General features: G+C 32.0%; 1 protein-coding gene across 12 annotated transcripts in view; it reads right to left on the bottom strand.

Moving 5' to 3' along the window:
* The window catches only part of VPS13B (vacuolar protein sorting 13 homolog B), a 1326809-nt gene that overhangs the window by 1137441 nt on the left and 166955 nt on the right, over positions 1-22413 (bottom strand). For 11 of the 12 annotated variants that reach the window (XM_074200569.1, XM_074200570.1, XM_074200573.1 and 8 more), the window contains exon 16: positions 6452-6630. In XM_074200569.1, the coding sequence (XP_074056670.1) occupies positions 6452-6630 (179 nt within the window). Of the gene's footprint in view, positions 1-2201; positions 5002-6451; positions 6631-22413 lie in introns of those variants that run through there. The other variant, XM_074200580.1, reaches the window with a different exon arrangement.

Genomic DNA, 22413 nt, shown 5'->3' with positions numbered 1-22413 from the left:
AACTTATGTTTTCTTGGTGATAATTATTAGATCAAAGTTAGCACAGGCAGCAGAGAAGCAATACATACTTTGTTGCATGTCAGCTTCAGAGAATGCACTGAAATGCAATACTGAATGAATCAGTCAATATAATGTTTTCCATCATATTGGAAAATTCCAGGGAAAATGCATTTGTCAATCTGACCAAGGCCCGAGATATTGTCAGTCATGGGGGGAATATGGAAAATTATGTCCAATTTTAATACTCCAGTAAAGTTTGTTAGAACTTCATGTCAATTTCATGAGGACGTGCTCACACAGGTTTCTGGATAATAGATGAAGCTCTCACACTTTCCCAATCAAGAACAGAATGAAACAAGGCTTTGTCATTGCTCCCATGATTTTTAGCACGATGTTTTCTGCCATGTTATCATATGCCTTCAGTGAGGATGAACATGGCAATAAGATCATCTACTGACTGTACTGCTGGTAAATTATTCAACTTGAAAAGGCTACAAGTCAAAACTAAAATGGAGGGAGTATTGGTGCATGCGACTGAATTAACAGAAGGTCAATAGAGAAGGTACTAATCAGATGATAACTTCTGAAGTATTTTAATTAATTCTGAGCACCACACTTGTGGAGAGATAATGACAACCTGAACAAGATATTCAATATCAGTCAACATACATTTATTAAGCAAATATTTTTTACCAGTCACTTTGTTGAGTACTGGAAATACAAAGAAAGATAAAAGACAACCCCAGACCTCAAAGAGCTAATAGTGAAAGGCAATACATAAAAAGAAGTTGAAACAAGTTCAGAGGGGTACCAGGGTATATATCACTGAGTTATGATGAAATCTTGCAGTAAGATGGAAAATGATGAGTTGATGTCCTGGGCATCCTCCATAAATGGAAGAGCTATCCAATGTCTACCCGCTACCTTCTGCAATCAGAAGAAGGGGCAGGTTACAAGTATGTGAACAGCTCAGTCTGCCAATGACATTCAATAATTTATATAACTGCAGATGACTGCAATAGAAACCTCAAAATAAGAAAGAATAAAATCCTAGAAATTAGAACATTTAAAAAAAAAAGTGGTCCATATTACCACTAATTAGTGACTCAACATTAAAAAAAAACCCCACAACTCTCAGGTTTTATTTAACATTCTCAGAATTTGACAAAATGACAACTAATAGAGGAGCTATGTAAGAAAGATATACTGGTCCATTTTTGATGGCAATGTGAATTAACTAATCCACAAGTTTTGAAAAATTATTTGGAACTATGACAAACTATGCCTACTGTTGGACTCCAATATACACATATTGTGCCCTATCCCAAAGAGATCAGAGAGAAGAAAAGGATCCATAAAAAACCAAAATATTTACAACAGTTTCTTTTGTGTCAGTAAAGAATTGTAAATAAAAGGGATGTCCGTGAACAGGGGAATGTCATAACATATTAAAGGTATATGGAATGTCACTGTGCCATAAGAAATAATTATGATGAAGATGATAGTTAGTATTTGTATGGCCCACATTATGTGTGAGGCACTGCTAAGCACTTTACAAATATTTCCTTTGATCAAAAGTGACCAAAAAGATGATTTCAGCGAAACTGTGGAAAATTTATATAAACTGAAGAAAGAAGAAAATAGAATGAGGAAAACAATTATACTTTACTATTAATATAAAGAAAAACTTTGAAAGACTTGAAAATCATGATTAATGAAAAGATCATCCATGATTCTAGAAAACCAACTACCAACTATGGCTACCATCTCCTTCCAAAATAGTAGGGACTCAATGTGCAGAATGAAACTTCATTATTGGACAGAAAATATGAGGATTTATTTTGCTTGACTATACATAATACAAGGATTGTATTTTTCTTTTTCTTCACTATAGTGAGGAAAATTTGGGGAGAGAGGAAAGAGGGTGATAATTTAAAGTGCTTAAAACAAACTACAAGGAACTTCAGAAGGAAATAGAGAAAACAGAACTTTGAAAGTAAATTGTTATATTTATTATATACTTTTATAAAGCTAGCTGAATATAATAGATTTATGGTTTCACATATAATACTTTTATTCTGTTCTACTTCTTACATGGAAATATTCATCTCTGGAGTTCCATTAAGTTCAGAAAAATATGTGGATATGTATTATTATGAAAAAATATCCCACCCCCCACCCCCCACGAAAAGCAATCTGTCACTCTTTATTTTGTTTCCATGTTGTACATTGATCCAAATTGAGTGTGATGAGAGAGAAATCACATCCTTAAGGAAGAAACAAAAAGTATAAGAGATAACAAGATCAGACAATAAAATGTTTGTTTTTTTTCCTAAATTAAAGGGAATAGTCCTTGAAATTTGTTCAAACTCCACAGCTCCTTATCTGGATACAGATGGTATTCTCCATTGCAGACAGCCCAAAATTGTCCCTGGTTGTTGCATTGATGGAACAAGCAAGTCCATCAAGGTCGAACATCACCCCCATATTGCTGTTAGGGTATACAGTGTTTTTCTGGTTCTGCTCATCTCACTCAGCATCAGTTCATGCAAATCCCTCCAGGCTTCCCTGAATTCCTATCCCTCCTGGTTTCTAATAGAACAATAGTGTTCCATGACATACACATACCACAGTTTGCTAAGCCATTCCCCAACTGAAGGACATTTACTTGATTCCCAATTCTTTGCCACCACAAACAGGGTTGCTATTAATATTTTTGTACAAGTGATGTTTTTACCCTTTTTCATCATCTCTTCAGGGTATAGACACATAGTGGTATTGATGGATCAAATGGTATGCTCATTTTTGTTGCCCTTTTGGCATAGTTCCAAATTTCTCTCTAGAAAGGTTGGATGAGTTCACAGCTCCACCAACAGTGTAATAGTGTCCCAAATTTCCCACAACTCTTCCAACAATGATCATTATCCTTTCTAGTCATATTGGCCAGTCTGAGAGGTGTGAGGTGGTACCTCAGACAAGCTTTGATTTGCATTTCTCTAATAAGTAATGATTTAAAGCAACTGTTCATTTGACTATGGATTGCTTTGATCTCCTCATCTGTAAATTGCCTTTGCATATCCTTTGAACCATTTGTCAATTGGGCAATGGCTTTTTGTTTTAAAAATATGACTCAGTTCTCTGTATATTTTAGAAATGAGACCTTTATCAAAATCATTAGTTGTAAAGATTGTTTCCCAATTTACATTTCTTTCTATCTTGGTTACAGTGGTTTTATCTGTGCAAAAGCTTTTTAATTTAATGTAATCGAAATCATCTAGTTGGTTTTTGGTGATGTTCTCCATCTCTTCCTTAGTCATAAAATGTTCCCCTTTCCATGGATCTGACAGGTAAACAAGTCCTTGATCTTCTAATTTGATATTATAGTATTGGTTTTTATGTCTAAATCCTGTATCCATTTGGATCTTATCTTGATAAAGGGTGTTATGGTCTAATCTAAGTTTCTTCCATACTAACTTCCAATTTTCCCAGCAGTTTTTATCAAAGAGAGAGTTTTTATCCAAATAGCTGGACTCTTTGGGTTTATTGAACAGCAGATTACTATAATCGTCTCCTTCTTTTATACCTAGTCTATTCCACTGGTCCACCACTCTATTTCTTAGCCAATACCAAAAAGTTCTGATGACCGATGCTTTATAATATAATTTTAGGTCAGGTAGGGCTAAGCCCCTTTCTTTTGAACTTTTTTTCATTAAATTCCAGAAAATTAATCAGGTAAGGCTAAGCTCCCTTCTTTTGTACCTTTTTTCATTAAATTCCTGGAAATTCTTGACTTTTAATTTCTCCATGTGAATTTACTTACAATTTTTTCTAACTCAATAAAGTAATTTTTTGGAATTTTGATTGGTAGGGCACTAAACAGGTAGTTGAGTTTTGGTAGAATTCTCATTTTTATTATATTAGTTCTACCTATCCATGAACAGTTGATATTTGACCAGTTATTTAAATCTGATTTAACTTGTGTGAGAAGTGTTTTATAATTGTTTTCAAAAAGTTTCTGAGTCTGTCTTGGCAAACAGACTCCCAGGTATTTTATATTGTCTGAGGTTACTTTGAATGGGATTTCTCTTTCTAGCTCTTCCTGCTGTATCTTGCTAGACATAAATAGATAAAAAAAAAGATGAAGATTTATGAGAGTTTATTTTATAACCTGCAACTTTGCTAAAATTGCTAATTGTTTCCAGTGGTTTTTTTGGATTATGATCCTATTAATCTAAGATTCAAGCAGAAATACCACAATAACAAAATAAGAAAATGTATAATATCATATGCTTTCTATATTCTTTCCAATTTATCTTAAGAAACTTCTGTATTCAAATGGATCTTGTTAAAATCACAGCTATTCCACAGATTCTCAGTTTATACAATTCTCATCTACATACTTCTATTAAATTCATGAAAGAAGAAATCTCAAAAATGGCTATGACAGACTTTTAGCTGTTTCTTTTTTAAATGCTAAAGAGAAACAATATATTATTTTGAGTCTTTTACTTGTGGTTTCTCATTCTCAATACAGGACCTCTCTTTCTTCTGCCTCTCTTGCATGCCCCTTTATAGTTATCATGCATATGCTATGATGTATCAATATAACTGTATCTTATTTTAGCCTCAGCATGCTTCTTTCCCTTCCCTCCCCCTCTGGGATACTGACAATTCTGATTCTGTTGAAATTTCATTTTTCAATCAATGACAGTATATATAATCTCCAAAAGATGCATTAACCTCAGAGAGGCAAGCTCTACAAAGTTAAGTGACAGAGTCAGAACTAGAATACAGACCTTTTGACAATCAATCAGTTTTCGACAACATCATGATGAATCTAATGCCAACAACTAAAGAGAATACACCTATTTGCTGAAACTGATTGACGTGATTGAAAAGTTGCAAATTGAATAAGGCCAGGAAGATACTGAAATCTTACTTACATGCGAAGTTTATTCCTCTTACGTGGTCAGAAAGCTTCCAGAAAATGAGAACCTACACCTTGCATAAAAGTAAAAATCACTGGGCATGAATAGATAAGGAAAGTTGTCCCTTTTTCAAATTAGAAGTTCAAAGAAATTTGGCATTTCATCTTTTAACTTCTTCTTTTACTTGATGTAATATGTTCATTGCTGTTTTCTCTGATAAAGATCAAATTCCTTGGCAAAAAAGAACTACTGACATCATATTCTCTGAAATCTGTAAAAAATTTTGTTCTACTAATTTCAGATGTGTCAGTGACAGAAAACTATAATACGAATCACTTAATCTGTTATCACTTGTCTAGGACCATTTTTTATAATACCTACTGCCAGAACTTTTTTAGCAATATCAAAGAACATTACACATATCACAGATTTTAAATCAAAGGTCTTTCACTGGAATATGGCATTTGTTTTTTAATTCAGAAGTTTTCAAAAACAAGGGAAAGAAAAAAAATGTAATCATATGTGCTATTTATTTAATGACTGACATAAAATCCAAGACTACCCACCATATTCAGAGCTATATAAAAATAAAATACATAAATATAAGACAAGAGATAACTAGACCAGTCAGAAGCTATAGGACAGAGCATCATATGAATAACGTGTGGAAAACAACTTAAACTTTAAAATGTTAGTTGCATAATTTTTAAAACATCAAAATCTAATTCAACAGTGAAATTAATAGACATTCTTCTGTCATCTTTTTTTAACTCACAGCAGGTAGAAATTTCTAAATTTGTTTCACAATCTTGTCAACATTATGCATGTGAAATAAATTAGAATGTTTTTACTTTCCTCAAAAAAAAGTCATGATAGAATGTTTTGATATGTGCAATAACACATATAAGCATATCAGAGGATCTGAAGTTCACTGGCACTATGTTATGAACCTCCAAAGAAAATATCCGCATCTTCCAGAAACTAAAATCCTAAACATATACATGTGCTTCACTAAAGATATACATAAAGGAAAAGAATATCATAAGTCAGTAACTCAAATATATATATATATATATATATGTATGTATGTATGTATATACATATAAATTTTCAGATATCAAATCCTATTCTTTTTTCTATTCAGAAATCAACTGTATTAAACTGGCTAAAAAGAGATAAAGCTTTATTTCTATTATATTACATATCTGACTTACAAATTATAAATATATCAGATGGAAAAAATAAACCTATTACTTTAAAATATATTCAATACGCTAAACTTTAAAGATTATAATAGTTCCTTTCAGAAAAGAATGATGTCTCTGGTAAAAGAAAGTAAGTTTTAAAAAATCCTATATGTAGCAATAAAATGAACTGAGTTTGGTGGAAAAGAGTAAAGCCAATGATCTAACTCATTTCCTGGATTTTAAGCATATGCTATAAATACTACTCTATTATAGAAATATACTAGAAATTCAAATTTGAATGAGAGTTTAGTCAACAATAGTAAGATGTTTTATTACCTGAAGTCTGGAAGATGTCAGTCATCAAAGCTTCATTCACAACTGAACCAATATCTCCAGTATGAGACCAACTTTGGTAAATTGCTTGTAGCAATAGAGTTTGTGCTCTTGTAGCTTGAATTGTGAGGTTGGGAAGTTCAAATATGTATTCATTTAATGGAACCTGAGATCGTTTTGTCCTGTTTAGAACAATAAGAAAAATTAGATGAAATCAACCAATCAATAAGGACTTATTCGGTATCTACAATTTGACAGGTTGTAAGCTAGTTATTAGAGACGAAAAGACAAAAATGACATAGTTTCTGCCTTTGAGTATCTTACAATCTACCAAGGGAGACAATAAGCATATATATAAGCACATTCAATATATGTGTGTGTATATGCAAAATAAAAACAATATAATTTTCAGAGGAAACCACTAGCAACTCAAGATTTAGGAAAGGTTCCATATAGAAGATGGTTTTAGAGATGAGTTTTAAAGGACCCCTGAGATTTTGAGAGATTGTGGTAAGAAGGGGATACATTTTAGGTATGAGGGGGTGGCTAAGGAAAAAATTGATGAACATTTATATCATTTATACACATTCCCAACTTTCTATTTGTAGCTGAATAAAAACAACAGGCTGTCAAGGTTCGTATTTATCAGAAACCTATCAGGGAATATTATAGGTTGCATTAATGTATAATTTATAACTAAAGTCAGTGCTCTTGGGATTTTTTTAAAACTATCTTGAAAAGAAAAATTTCTGGAAGATGCCTGTATCTCAAAAAGATCATTAATAACATTCATTTTTATTATTATTATTTTTTAATTTTATTTAAGGCAATGAGGTTAAGTGGCTTGCCCTAGGTCACACAACTAGATAATTATTAAGTGTCTGAGGCCAAATTTGAACTCAGGTCCTCCAGACTCCAGGGCTGGTGCTCTATCCATTGTGCCACCTAGCTACGCTAGAACATTCATTTTTAAACAGAATATTTTGTGTCATAAATCTAGAGATTGACATAAGTATGGAGGCCATTTAATCCAGTCTCTCATTTCACAAAGGAGGAATGTCAGGCACAGAGATATTAGACTTGCCCAAAATTACTACTTATAGATAATAAGTGACAAATATGAGGTTTGAATTTAAAGCCTGAGTTTATTTTATATCTATCATTTATTTTCTTCCCAAATATTCGATTTTGCTTACTGTAATGGTGTCTGTTTTCCCAGCCCATTTCATTTTTTTCTCAGTGAGATCCATAAAAGAAAAGGAGTCATAAAGGAAATGGTTCAAAATGAAGATAAATTCGTTACTTTATAGAACAGGTAATCCAGAGTTCATAGTGGAAAGTTTTGAAAGATTTGGGCAGCTTTAAAGTAGGGCATAAGGGTGATAGGATTAAGGGAATGGTCAATGGATGATGGGAAAACAGGCTCTGAACAATGACAGTCAGGGACTGAGAATGTCTAGGATGGAAGAGTATGATATTTAATAAGGAACAAAATATATAAATTAACTATAGAGGTACTTTGATTTTTATATCATATCACCAAACATAAGTAATGAATATTTCTCCAACCATGTGAACTAGCATTTGGGTTGTTGTTTCGTCCCCTTTAAGGATCATTTTGTAATAAAATCAGCACAGGTATCGGGAATCTTTGTCAGACTGACTCTCAAAAATTTAATATATTTTTCTTGGGACCTTTCCTTTTTAACAACTGCCTCTAGAATTGAAAAAGTGTAAATGATGCTGATTTTTGGAGACTTATTTTGTAGCCTGTAACATTATTGAAGTGATTAATTTTCTCAATTAGTTTCTGTCATTTCTGTAGAATTCACTAAATAAAACTACATATTCTCAGCAGAGTTTTATCTCTTCTTTGTTTTTATGTCTTAAATTATTTCATTTTATTTCAATTGTTGGCACTTTTCAGAATTTTTATCAAATAATACCAAAGAAAGGAAATACACCTACTTTATTTCAGGAAATAAGGGGAAAGAAATTAATGCCTACCATGTGCCAGGCACCATTACTAAGTAATTTTTACAAATATTATTTCATTTGATTCTATTATATACGAGAAAAGATTTCAGTGTTTCTTTATTGCATATAATGCTAGTTTTTGGTTTTACTTAAGGTTTTTTTTATCATATTAATACATATCTTTACCTATTTTTATAAGATGCTAAGTATAGTACTTAGACAACAGTTGTTTTCAGAATCTGTTGTGATAATCATATGCTTGGGGATTTTTATTTATTTATATTAAGACAACTGTGCTGATCAATTTCCTAATGTTGAACCACATTTGGTACTTCTACATTAAATTCAATATTTTAATAAATGATTTTTGTCAGAATCTTATTTTTTAAAATGCTAATGAACTACAGGTAGAATATGAATTAATAAACAAGATTGAAGTGATTAGAAAATATAAAATGTGCACTTTTGAACATCATAAAATTAAAAGCTACCCTATAAATAACATTGAAACATTTTTAAAAAAACTGTCAACTGAAAAAAATTTTATATCAATTTGTCTATAAGATTTTGATATATAGGATGGAAGAATAAAAGAAATACATACAACTAAGTCATTCCTCAGATATGAAAAGTATATCATTATATAGTGTGATATAATATATAAATATGCCATACATATAAATATATACATATATTAACACATAATCTTTTTGTGCCATAATAGTTTTGTAAGGTAGGGGCTGTTTTAAAGATGAGAAAACTGGGGCTAACAAAAACTAATTAGCATGCTCAGTATCACACAGGAGTAAATGACTGCTTTTACTTTGAAGTCAATGCTTCTACTATGCATAAATTAATTTTCTTACTTATATGGAGCATGAAAGAGGCTGGATGAATTGTGACAGGAACAGTACAAGACAATACTTAACAGTAATTTTATCTCAGATTCCTAAAAGGAGTAACAAAATTACACACACACACACACACACACACACACACACACACACACAGCCTCATCCCCTTATAGATTTCAAACTCTATGGAGAGAAGAATTCTATCTATATTAGTAACTTATATACACAGTTTTCTATACATAGTAGGTACATTATTCATATTTGTTTTATTTAGTCTATTACCTTCTATAATACACAGTACAATAACTATAGCACATACTTGACAAACATTTACTTAATGAATGAAATATGGCAAAATTCTCCAAAGAGTTCAAGTAGAGTGAAGACAGAAAAAAACACAGATTGAGACAGGTCATCAGAGAAAAGTTTCAGAATAAGAGCCGAAGACTTTCAGGCAGAAGAACTGATGGAGGGAGTAGGATTTTAATTGTATAGAAAAGTAAAGAGTTATGTAAGAAAAGAAGGGGAATGGAGAGGAGGAGAGGAGGAGAGGAGGAGACATCATTAATTAGACTAAAAAGGCCTATGAACAAAGTCTCTGCAATATTAACAGAAGTTATATATGTTTTCTCTTAGAGTGGTCTACTTTTGTGCCATGAGTATGAAATCCAGTGTACTGTTCTATTTACACTGCATATAAAGCAAGTTGAAATCAAGAATCCATACTACATCTTTATTATTTTCTTATCATTTCTCAACATTCAAATTTGTGAAATCATTCATTTAACTTTCCATTTTTATTTTTTCTTTAAAATGGATTTTGTAAAAAAGACAATTTTGCTTGTCAACTTCTCAAAACACTCATAATAGAACGAAAAAGAATGATTTATTAAGAGAAATGTGAAAAAATACAACAGAAAGTTAGCGGAAGCATATACCTATTGGGAAATGGGTATCACCAATCTAATCTAATTACTGTCTATAGCCAACAACAAAAAGTCCAGCATCAAAAGAATCACAGAATGGAAAAGGTCAAGTACAAGTTGTTATAGCAATAGTTAGAAAGCAATAATGCAGAATTGCCTTATTTCTAATGTTTAAGATTACTATACTTTGTTTGATTTTAAAACACTTGTCAAAATATCTTATTTGTTCAGCTACTATTATGACTTAATTTGACTTTGAAAATAAAACACACTTCTCATAAAAAGGTTCCATAATGAATAATAACACTGTATTAAGTATACCTAATTATATCCAAATTCTAAAACATCTATTTTAAATAGTTTTTAATAACTCTAAGGAAAAGTCATTTTTCCTTTTATAATTATTTTAATGTAGTATCAAAAAAATTCACTTGATGCATAAAATCAGAATACTAAAAAAGGATGAATTAATTACAACATATGTGTAACAAATGTTTCTTTAAAAACACTTTAACTACAATTGGCCACAGATAAAAGTGCATTTATAATACTTCATCATGATGATAACTATGTGGCCAAATATTGTATTTTAAAACAATCTGAAAATAGATGTTTGCTACCACACTGCACCTGTTAATACCAAAAAAGCATGTCAAATGTTTATGAACTATATTTAGCTAACTTTGAATAAGAAATACTGAATAAGCATATATATATATATATATATATATATATATATACACACACACACACACACACACACACACACACAAACACACACACACACACACATATATATAAATACACACACATATACTGGTGTCTGTGTGTGTGTGTGTGTGTGTATATATATATATATATATATATATATATATATATATATATAAAATACTTAGATCTTAGATATGAGAAGGAAGACTTTTAAGGTATAAAAGATTTTTGAGGATAATTTCAAATTTTTTTGCAAAAAATACTATGCAAACAGATAAAAATTAAACTTTAAAGAGCTAACACATATGCAAAACCATATGCAATTTTCAAATATATGACTTATTAAGGTACTTAGAAACAATATCTAAAATCATTTATATCACAAATTTTTATTTCCAGTGTCCAGAGCCAAAGTTTAGGTCTGAACATATGTTCATTTAACAGAACAGGTTAAAGAACTATCAATTCAAACATTATACTCCAGAGGAAAATAAATCCTAATGTAACTAGTGGGATAAACAACTCATTAAAATTAAACTTGGACAAACTCCAGGATAAATTTAAGGAAATAAGAATGAGCTAGCTAGTTCATATAGGTAGTGGCAAAGACTGAAAATTAATCTTCCTTAATTAAATGATTCTTTAAAATACTTAGTTTAAACTTGATATTAAAACAAAACGTAATACCAACTTGCTGAAATCACTGGATAAATCTGGCATATCTTTAAAGAAATCATTTTTTACACAGTTCCAAAATAAAACAGAATACAAAACAGAGAACTGAGCTTGTATGTTCGAAGCAAAGAAACTGATTTAACCAATCTATTCACATTCACAAGAGTGTCATGAAACGTTGCAGTATGTAGACTTTGGGAACAGCAACCCATTCTTTTAAAATCAACACCTCATAATGTGTGAAAGAATATACTCCCAAACAGCTGGCTCTAAAAGTTTACATAGAGTCCCCAAATGCAAGGTTCAAACCTGCAAAATGTTCCAAAAATGTAATTTTTGTTATTACTCATATCCTGGTACAGTAAAATATGATTAGTTCATTTTTTCCAAAAAACAACAAAAAAATTAACCTGCTACTAGAATTTCCCGAATGTACTAAGATTACAAATATATTTTACAAAGCTAAAAGAATTTAGACTTATTTCTACATACATTAGTAATGTATCTAGCTTTTATAAACTATGGCATTTTTCTGTTCTTAAGTGTATGACAAATATTTATAGATAAGATTTATATTTTACTTGTTTTTAAAATGTTAATTTAAGTTAAAAACTTAATTTTACATGTAATTGGGGAAATTAAATTGAATTTAAAAACTAAAAATAAATAAAATGTCTGAATAAGTTTTTGAATAACAATTTATGTGACTTACAATAGTGGAAATGGAAAATGAAATAAGACTTGTTAAAATTTATTATTATTATTATTATTATTATTATTATTATTATTATTATCAAAATTTAAGGATTTTGCAAGGCAGTGGGGTTAAGTGGCTTGCCCAAGGCCACACAGCTAGGTAATTATTAAGTGGATGAGGTCGAATTTGAACTCAGGTACTCCTGACTCCAGGACCGGTGCTCTATCCACTGCGTCACCTAGGCACCCCAAGTCTTGTTAAATTATTTTTAAAAAAATTTTTTATTAGATGAAGCATTTAAGTCAGTTTTGAATCAGAGGTTTTCAAAATGAGCTTGCAAAAATGATTATCTATACAGGACACACATCACCCAAGTACAAACTATCTTAGCATGCAATAAAGAACTTGAACCTCAAAAGGACTTTGTCCCATATTTCAATACTTTGATCACTGCTATATAGGATACATTTAGCAAGCTGATGTAGATAGAACACTGGACCTGGAGTCAAAAAAACTGAATTCAAATCCACCCTTAGAAATTTACTGCCTGTGTGTGATCTTGGAAAACTAACTTTAACTTCTCTTTGCCTCAGTATCTTCATCTGAAAAATAAAGCTAACAATAGCACTTAATTTAAGAAGCTTGCTGTGGGGATAAAATGGCATAATTGTAAATAGTTTAGCACATGATGTAGCATATAGTGCTGCATAAATGCTAATTATTACTGTTGTGATGCAAAATAGTTGAAAAATAGTTGAATTTCTAAAGTTAGCAAAGTGAGGAGGAACCCTCCTAGAACCATTTCCTCTAAAGAGTGAGACATCACCATGGACTGCTCCTACTATAACTGCCTTTTCAACCATATTTTGTAAACATCACCCAAAGGTGCAGTCAATTACCACTTATTCAATGGCTTTGTCCTTTCTGACTTAGATTTTCCTACTTCTAAAAGTGTTGTTAACACAACACCACACCATTATCCATGATAAACTGTGATTTTTATCAACTGGGCTAGCCAGGATGGAGGGAAGGATGTCCTTTAGACTGGTAGGAAATCCTTAAGAATGGTAGGAAAGGCTGGTAGTAGGAATACAGACAAAAATGAAACTATCCCTGAATCTAGGGAGCTCCCTTCGATATTGGAGGACTAAAACAGATACATGATTTGAAGAAGAAAACATTAACAATGAAGAGATTGAGAAACTGCCTTGCAGTGAACATGGTAGGTGAAGGAAGCTAAAGAAGTTAAACATTGTAAGAGGCAGAGGTAGAGCAAGATAGATGTACATTCAGGTAAGAGAGTAAGAGGTCTTCATGAAGTCGATATCAACACTGGTAAAAGAGAAAATGAGGAGTGCAGGGAATATAGGGGGTCAATTGAGCTAAAATGCAGGGTCACAGGATCACAGATCAACTCCTGAAAATAACTTCTCATTCTGAGTCCAAACTCTTCACTGTACAGATGAGTAAAGTGAAGAACATAGATTGAGTTGTGCCCAGGATCTCACAGCTCTTCGGCAGTGTTTTAACTTGTATCTTCCTAAATTTGTGACTCCAAACTACCTAGAGGCCTCTTACAAACTCAGGGGTTTAAAATACTTGCCAAATTCATAGAGAAAGAAAGTATCAGCAATGAGATCAAAACCAAGGTCCTCTAAATGTAGCAGTTCTTTTTCTACTGTATCATTATTTCGTTGTCTAGAAAGGAAACTAAAGGCTATAAATGCCAACCATTTTATCTAAGAAGTAATGGGGAAACAATGAAAATTTTTATACAGGCAATGACATCATTAGACCTATCTTTTATAAAAATTAATTTGACAGCTCCTCTTTATACCACACTACATTGCTTTTTTAAAAATTAATTTTAATTAACAGTGCTACTTCAATATTTTGAGCTATAAAGGAAGGTTTTTTCCTTAAATTAGGGTTTTTCCTCTTTTGTTTTTGTCTCTCCAAGTTTTCTTATATATTAAGTAATAAACATTTTTAATTGAATCTAGTTAGGCTCTAAATCAAAAGGGCTAGGATTAGCCACATTGGTACCAAGTCTGAAACCAAAAACTAAATTTCAGAGTTTTACATAAAATAGACATGGTATAACAAGAGACATGACAAGAGAACAGACAGAGAAACAGACCTAGGGCCAAGAGATGGAGTGCCTTATTCATGTAACAACCAGGAGGCCAGTGTTGGAGAGTCAGGGTTAAGAAAACTGGAAAGCTGGAAGTATCTAAGTTAAGAAGGGCTTTGAATTCCAAGCAAAGCATTTTGTTTTTGTTACTGGAGGTCAAGGAACCCACTGCAGTTTACTGAACTGAGGGGCGACAAGATCACTTCCATTTTAGAAAGATCACTTTAAGCAGCTGAATGAAGGATAGACTGGACTGGAGAAATACTTAAGACAAATTGAACCAGAGGAATTCCAGGATTTGAAATTCAGTAAAATCAGGTGGGTTTTTTCCTAGTCATAGTCTTCCTTCTTCTGCCAAGATAATTTAAAGACCCAAAGTTGCCCTACTGTTTAACACCACTGAATTAATCTTTTCACATAGATTGTGATCACTTAAGCTCTTAGGGAATAAAGACTGTTTGATTCATTTTACTGAAATCCTAGGTGCCTGACATACTGTCTCACATTTAGCATGTACTTAATAAAAACTTGTTTATTGATTAAGTACTTTGATGTAATATAACTTTCCATAACATTCCTGGCCAAGACCATAAAATTATGAACATAATTAATAGCAGTAACAATATAGAACAGTAACAACAATAGAATAATATCAGCAAGTTCTAAAGCCAAGATCTAATAGCCTCTAAGAACTAGTAAGTTCAAATACCAATATCCTATTTTCTATTATTAGGATTTTATTATGTCTTTATAATAGAGATAAGATCCTAAACAGAAGGTAAAACTAATGACTAACTTCCAGATGTATTAAATTTATTTTCCAACTATAACTACAGACTCACACTTGACTCTGAACTGAATAAATTTAAACTTTTATAAAGAAAAAATAACAGGGGCAGCTAGGTGGCGCAGTGGATACAGCACCGGCCCTGTAGTCTGGGAGTACCTGAGTTCAAATCCGGTCTCAGACACTTAATAATTACCGAGCTGTGGGGCCTTGGGCAAACCACTTAACCCCATTGCCTTGCAAAAACCTAAAAAAAATTAACTCAGAGGATACAGTAAAAACAAAATATACATTTCTGCAGAATTGTGACAGTCTTTCTGCTACCTCAATATGAAGAGTGAACTCTAACTGAAAATAGTTTCTTCAAGAATTTTGTTCCACCAACTCATTTTCAAATGGGAAAAGCATAGAATATGAAACTGAAATTGAAAAAATTGAATGTAGAAAAAATAACAGTAGTATAGATCCAAGCCTAAACCTGATTCTGTTTTCCAATCATTCCTATCATGTAATAATAATAATAACTAGGACCTGAATAAATATACATGTGATCTCTCCCTTTAAAACATAAGCTCATTTACAATAGGAATATTCAAAAAATCTGTATGTCTCTAGCGCCAGGCAGAATAGAGCCAGAAGTTAAATACTTGTTGATCAACTGAATATTCCAAATATAAAGTCATATGTATATAGAGTTTGGAAATGCATGTATACACATATTTCAAAAAAACTATCATTCTCACACACACACACACACACACAAGTCAATTATGTATGTGTGTACAGTTGGAAATATATACTAAATTTCATACAACTAATCTAGTGAGTTCAAACCATGTAACTCTTATCTGTTGGATATTTTTACATAAATATTCCATCATTTAACACACTATGCCATTTCTAATCACCTCAATCAGACTGCTCTCTTGATATTTCTATTTCTGTTGACAGAACCAAGACTGAAAATGTCACCCAAGCTTGAAATGTGGGACGAAGCTAGGCTCCTCATTCACCACACAATCCAGTTAGTAATAAGGTCCTATGTATTTTTACTTCCTAACATTTAATCTCACTCATCCTATGCCTAACATCATTTATGTAGCCTGAAGCAGGGGAGAAAAAAGGATTTCAACAACCATTTTATGGGAAATAGTAACCAAAGGAAGCAAAGGAAGATCATAAGGAAATTTAGAGAGAGCATAAAATGTACTTGAGTTCTATCCTACCCCCTACTGAAAGAAATGATCATGAAATGAAATTACTAGCAAATGATGGGCTCCCCTCTAGATTCTCTAGATTTTTTTCTTATGTCCAAGATTATAAATGATGTAAAATATTTAAAACTAATTGGACTTAGAGATACCATGAGTGGAGTGGGAGCAGAATAGCTAAACACCTTAATTTAGGGATTACTAACCAATCATTCATTAAACATCTACTATGTACAAGACCCTCTTTGATAACATCTTGTTAATAAGAATTTAACTTGGGATATTATTTGCACACTCTGGTAAATTTTAGCAACCCCCCTCAAATGTGTAAAAGATATTATGACTGGAATATAGTGCTATCGCTGGATAATGTTCTGCTAATTCAAGCACAATGTCAAAAGCTAAATCAAGAATAGTATGTTTATTTTCAAAGCAAGAGATCTTGTAATAATGTTCTACCATGTCAAAAATTCAGATAACTATAAAGCAATTCACCAGAAATGAATGGTGACTATTCAGGCATCATTGCAAGAACTGTATCCTGCCAAAGTCTAGCAATTAGGATTATAAAAGGCCAGAGTTGGAAAAGACCTCAGAAACCACTACTTAATTCAATTTATAGCTGAAAAAAGAATTTATTCTATCCTAAACCCTATAAGTGATCAGCAAGTCACTGAAGATGTCTAAGAATAGAGACTCTACTACCACAAAGAGACTTTTGAACAGCTGTATTTATTAGGAAGTTTTTCTTTACATCAATTTTAAGCTTGTTTCCCAGTTACTCTGATCACAAGATCAACATATGAACAGTTTTTTTGTTAAGCTCACTGTATGACATCATATTACTTTCTTAAAAAGACTACACCAATTCATGGCTCCACCAGAAACTGGAAGTGGATATTTGCTTACACACCCTATCAATCATATGTATGTAATATCAAATTTTCCAAAAGGAAAATGAAATAAAACTATTTGTCCTCATCAGATTAACCCTATTTCTTATTTAGTATCATGTGTTCTATTATTTGTACCTCCAATATGAAATACAAAAAATGAGAAAAGTCAGTTACAGCAAAAGATACTTCATCCAAGTTGCATTTGTTATTATCTTGTTATTCTTCTTATAGTTTTACTTCCTATATAAGGTATAAAATTTAAATCAAAATAAAGGTAAAAAGAGAATTATTAAAATTTATGAAGAACTAGCAAGCTTTTCAGATGCCTAAGACTATAGAAAACAAAAGCTCACCCATTCTTTTTCTGTAATCTTTGAAATGTTTCCCCAAATATAGAATGAAGAGTAGTAGTCAATTTCTGTTTCAACTCCTCTAGAACAAATTCTAAGACAGAGTAGTGATGATCTCTTAAGTTTCCCATTTTATCTAACCAATTATCCAGTTCATTTTTCTTGGTGAAAATCAGAGCCAAAATAAGAGCTCCCTTTACTAGTTCATCTAACACTGAAGAATTAAATTAACATTAAAAGATACATCAATAAATGATTAACTTTTCTGCTTTAAGAAATCTCCTGAAAATGACAAAATAATTTCAAGTCATTTTTACTACATTAGGAGGCAGCTACATGGTACAGTGAATAGAAAACCAGGTCTAGAATCAGACTCATCTTTCCAAGTTCACATCAAGCCTCAGGAACTTACTAGCTAGTGATCCTGGGCAAGTCACTTAACCCTGTTTGTCTTAGGTTCCTCAACTATAAAATGAGGATAAAAATAGCATCTACCTTCCAGGGTTGCTATAAGAGTCAAATGAGATAATATGTAATCATAAAGTGATATGCACAGTACCTGGAAGAAAATAAGTATTATATAAAGGCTATCTATTATTATTATTATTATTATTTTATAGAAAAATTTACTTTGATGACATATTTTGTTTTTATATACTTATCTTTACCCATGAACCTCTTTCACCCCAGAGAGTTATCTCTTAAAATAAAATTTAAAGAAAAAGAAAAAAAATTCAGAAAAACTTGGCAATAAATTAGGAAAAAACACCTCAATTATCCTGTGGTAGTTCATCTTTCCAATTACATTGATGGAGTAATTGTGCACATTATTTCCAGGCTCTGGCCACTTCACATTATATTGTGTCATATATCCTCCCATCTTTCTCTGTATTTACAAATTTGTTCATAATATTTTCAGTTCAACATGTCATATTCTTGTGCTACAATTTGTTTAGACATTCCCCAACCAATGGAGATCTACTTTGTTTTCAGTTTAATGATAACATTAAAAGTGATGCTATAAATATTTTTTATCCATTTGGGGTCTTTTTTTGGGGGGGTCAATGACATTACTAGAGAATATGCTTATCGGTGTAACTAAATAGGTCAAAGGGTATTAACATAGTAAACACTTTGTTCAAACAAATCTTAATTTTTTTTCTATAAGGTTTTATAGCAATTTCACAGCAGTATCAATAATACATTAATGAATTTATCTTTCCACAACCCATTCAACATTTAAAATTCCCTTCAGGATATTTTCTTGATTCACAATGCTACTATCAACTTCATTCCCACATCTTTTTGATTTTTCTGTTGAATAGGGTTTAGTTCTTCAAAGATATATTCCAAAAACTAGCCTCAGCAGCAGCAGGGGCAAACATATACACAACATTATTCTTACATGCAAAAGGCATATTTTCTCCTTTAAACATCACAATATTTCAAGGAAGTAGGTGTTACTTTTTCTTTTGTCTTTTTTCCTTTGACGAATTAGGACTGGGGTCATGTTTACTTCCTTCAGATGGAACTATCTTGCTTATGATCCATATTTTGGGCAATAATTATACAAAGTCATAGATTTTAGTATTCACTTATTACCTAAATTTTTTATCTTATAAATTTCTTGGCAACTACTGCTATTCTTTGATTGTGCTATATCTTCTTTCTTTAGTATCTGGTAAGATGAATGTATATAGTGTTTCCCTATTTAGTCCTTTAAAGAGAGACAGAGAAATAAATCAAAGGAGTAAGAGAAATAGGCAGGGAGACAAAAGAGAGACATAGAAACAAAGGCAATGACACAAACATAAGAGCACTTATTAAGTATTTAAGTTGAGGTGTGGGGGTAAAGCATGTCTGGAGTCCTTCTTGAAAAACTACTATACAACAGAATAAACAATCAGGGAATCAAGGGCTCAGAGTAAAGATTTCTTTTAGGTAAGAAGATATTGTAGCTAGGCAAGGATGGAGTTTAAAGTCTCAAATAAACTTTCAGCAAATACTCTCAGCAAATTAGCTTCCACCTAAACTTACATTACACTATGATTTAAAGAACAAAACACAAAATAAACAACAACAAAAAAGGCCCACAACTTCAAGGCTAACAGTTCCATCAATTTGTACTGAACTGATAATAAAAACTTTAGTCTTCTATAACTAAGACTTCAAACAACTAAATTCTAGAACATTAAACTTGAAATTAATCAAAGCTCTGAAGTAAAAATATTTACAAAATAAAGAACAGGGAGTAAGATCATAAGCCAAGAAGGCCCTTTTATATAAGGTATTAACAAAAATAACATAGCATTTTAAACTTTACAATAGCAAAAGAGAATGGAGGTGGTATCAAAGCTGTTTATTAAAGGAAGGACCAGCAGGTTGATCAGGACAGACTCCAGGTAATTGGGAAGCACACTTTTTGAAGGATATGTGCTATGGCAAAGAAGGAGAGTTATGATTTCCATATGAATTGAGAGTTGTTCGGGGTCTCCATGGAGGTTGTGGATTGTTTGGGTGTCTCCATGGCGGTTGAGAGTTGTTTGGGGTTTCTATAGAGGTTAAGATTCCTTTTCTCAGGAAACTACTCAACTGGGCTCAATTGGGCAAGAGAGAAACCCAGACCTGGATGGAACATATGCATTTTTTAAATAAATTTTTATTTAAGTTTTGTTTCTAAATCGCCAAAATTTTTTTCACAGAATCCTTCCATCCTCCCTTGAGAATCATCCTACATAACAAATGTTTTTTTTTTTTAAAAAAGGGTTAAAAAGCTAGCAAAACCAATCAATAACATTGGGAAAAGTCTGAAAATATGTCCAATTTTCCATACCTGTACTCCTCTATAAATGAAAAGGGGTAGGAGTTTCTTTTCATATTGTTCTTAGGCACCAAGTTAATTATTTGTAATTTTGTGACATTTAGACTTATTTTCTGATGTTTTTTCCATTTATATTATCATATTCATTATGTATATTATTTCCTTGGCTCTCCTACATTCTCTATCAGTTTATGTAAATGACCTATTGGCTCATTTATTGAAGTATTGATATTTTTCATTATATTCCCCAATCACTATGCAGTTACCTTATTTCCAGCTTTTTATACTACAAAATGTGCTTCTATAAATATCTTGATGTATATGGAGGCCTCTTTTTTAATAAGTTATCTCCTTGAAAAATATACCTAACAATAGAATCCATTCAACAATAGAATGCTATTCAAAAGAATGGGCATTTTAGTCACTTTATTAGCATAATACCAAATTATTTTCCATAATGATAGAATTCCATTCTAGGTTAGTGGCAAAAAAATCAGGGGCATGAAAAAAAAACCCAAAACTTAGGTTATCTCTTTCAAGTGCTTCAGTTCTCTAATCTGAAAAATGAGAGGTCAAACTAAATATTTTTAGTTGTTTTTTAATTTTGCACTTAGGATATAGCCAGTAGCCACATCCCAAAATGTCCTTGAACCTTGTGTCTATTAACCTATCTTGTCAGCAAGTAGGTAATATGCTTCGCTATAGATCCTTTGATGAAATGGCTGGACATTTCTCTAAAGAAAGCTCTCATCTTTCAAAGGTTTTTTTCCTTTACAATGCTGCTATCCTTTATAAATTGTTTCCTGGTTCTTTTCACTTCACTCTGCATTAATACATACTACCCAAAATTCTCTGAAGTTACTTCATTTCTTATGGCAGAGGCAGGGAAAGGTTCATTCCACTGAGGTATGTGAATTGCACAACTTAGGCAGTCACTATTTAAATATTAAAGAGACAATTTCAGAAACTCCCTAGGATTCTGGTCCTTTCTTCTTTTCCCTTTTAATCCACTCATCCCTGGTTTAAGGCAGTGGAGTTAAATAACTTGCCTAAGGTCACATAGCTAGGCAGTTACTCAGTGTCTGAGGCTGCATTTGAACTCAAGTCCTCCTGACTCCAGGGCCAGTGCTCTATCCACTGTGCCACCTAGCTGCCCCTCCCATATTTTCCCTGAGAAATTTAATGTATTTCTCTACTAACCTGTATTTACAACTCACCCTTGGTCTAGAAGAAATAAGGTTCATATGATGCCAACTCCCCCTACTGCCACTCATTCTTTTAGGCTTATATACTCAAACAACTCAATTAAAAAGTAAAAAAGTAAAAAGTTCCACCTCTTCTTCATTTCTATTATTAATTCCTTTCTGTACCTTTTTAAAATTCTCAAAACAGTACCAATCTTCCAATCTCCCCCCACCTCCAATTCTTGAACCTCAGCTTTTTAAAAATTCGATTTCCTTTAAGGCCCTTAATTGGTATTATATAACTGAAGGGACACTTGTTTCTCGTCTCTATAAGAATGTTAGTGCTATATCATCATAAAACTCCTTCTAATTGCTAAAATAAATTTAGCTTTCCAAGTTCTTCTATTTCAAATTATCTACACAGCTTTGATATTTTCATCTGAGATGTTTGAAAATCTTCTAATCCATTAAAGGTCATTTTTCCCCCATTAAGTTTCCTAGAATAAGTTCTTATTGGTTGCAAGCCTGTATTTTTTGCTTTCTGAAAAATTGTATTCCAAGAACAGTCATTTATAATGCCATGACTTGTTTGATTATAACTGAAAGTCTTTAGTAATTCTTTTTATTTCTGGATGTCTGATTGTTTTTTTTCCCTTTGATTTGGGAGCTTTGGATTTTAGCTATGGTACACAGAGACCCTTGCTTTTGGAGTTCCTTTCAAGAAGTCTACCTTTTCTGTGCC

The sequence above is a fragment of the Macrotis lagotis genome, chromosome X (genome assembly GCF_037893015.1).
Source record: "Macrotis lagotis isolate mMagLag1 chromosome X, bilby.v1.9.chrom.fasta, whole genome shotgun sequence".
In the NCBI taxonomy this organism is placed as follows: domain Eukaryota; kingdom Metazoa; phylum Chordata; class Mammalia; order Peramelemorphia; family Peramelidae; genus Macrotis; species Macrotis lagotis.
The sequence above is the reverse complement of the archived record's forward strand: the minus strand, read 5'-3'. Positions and strand labels throughout refer to the sequence as shown.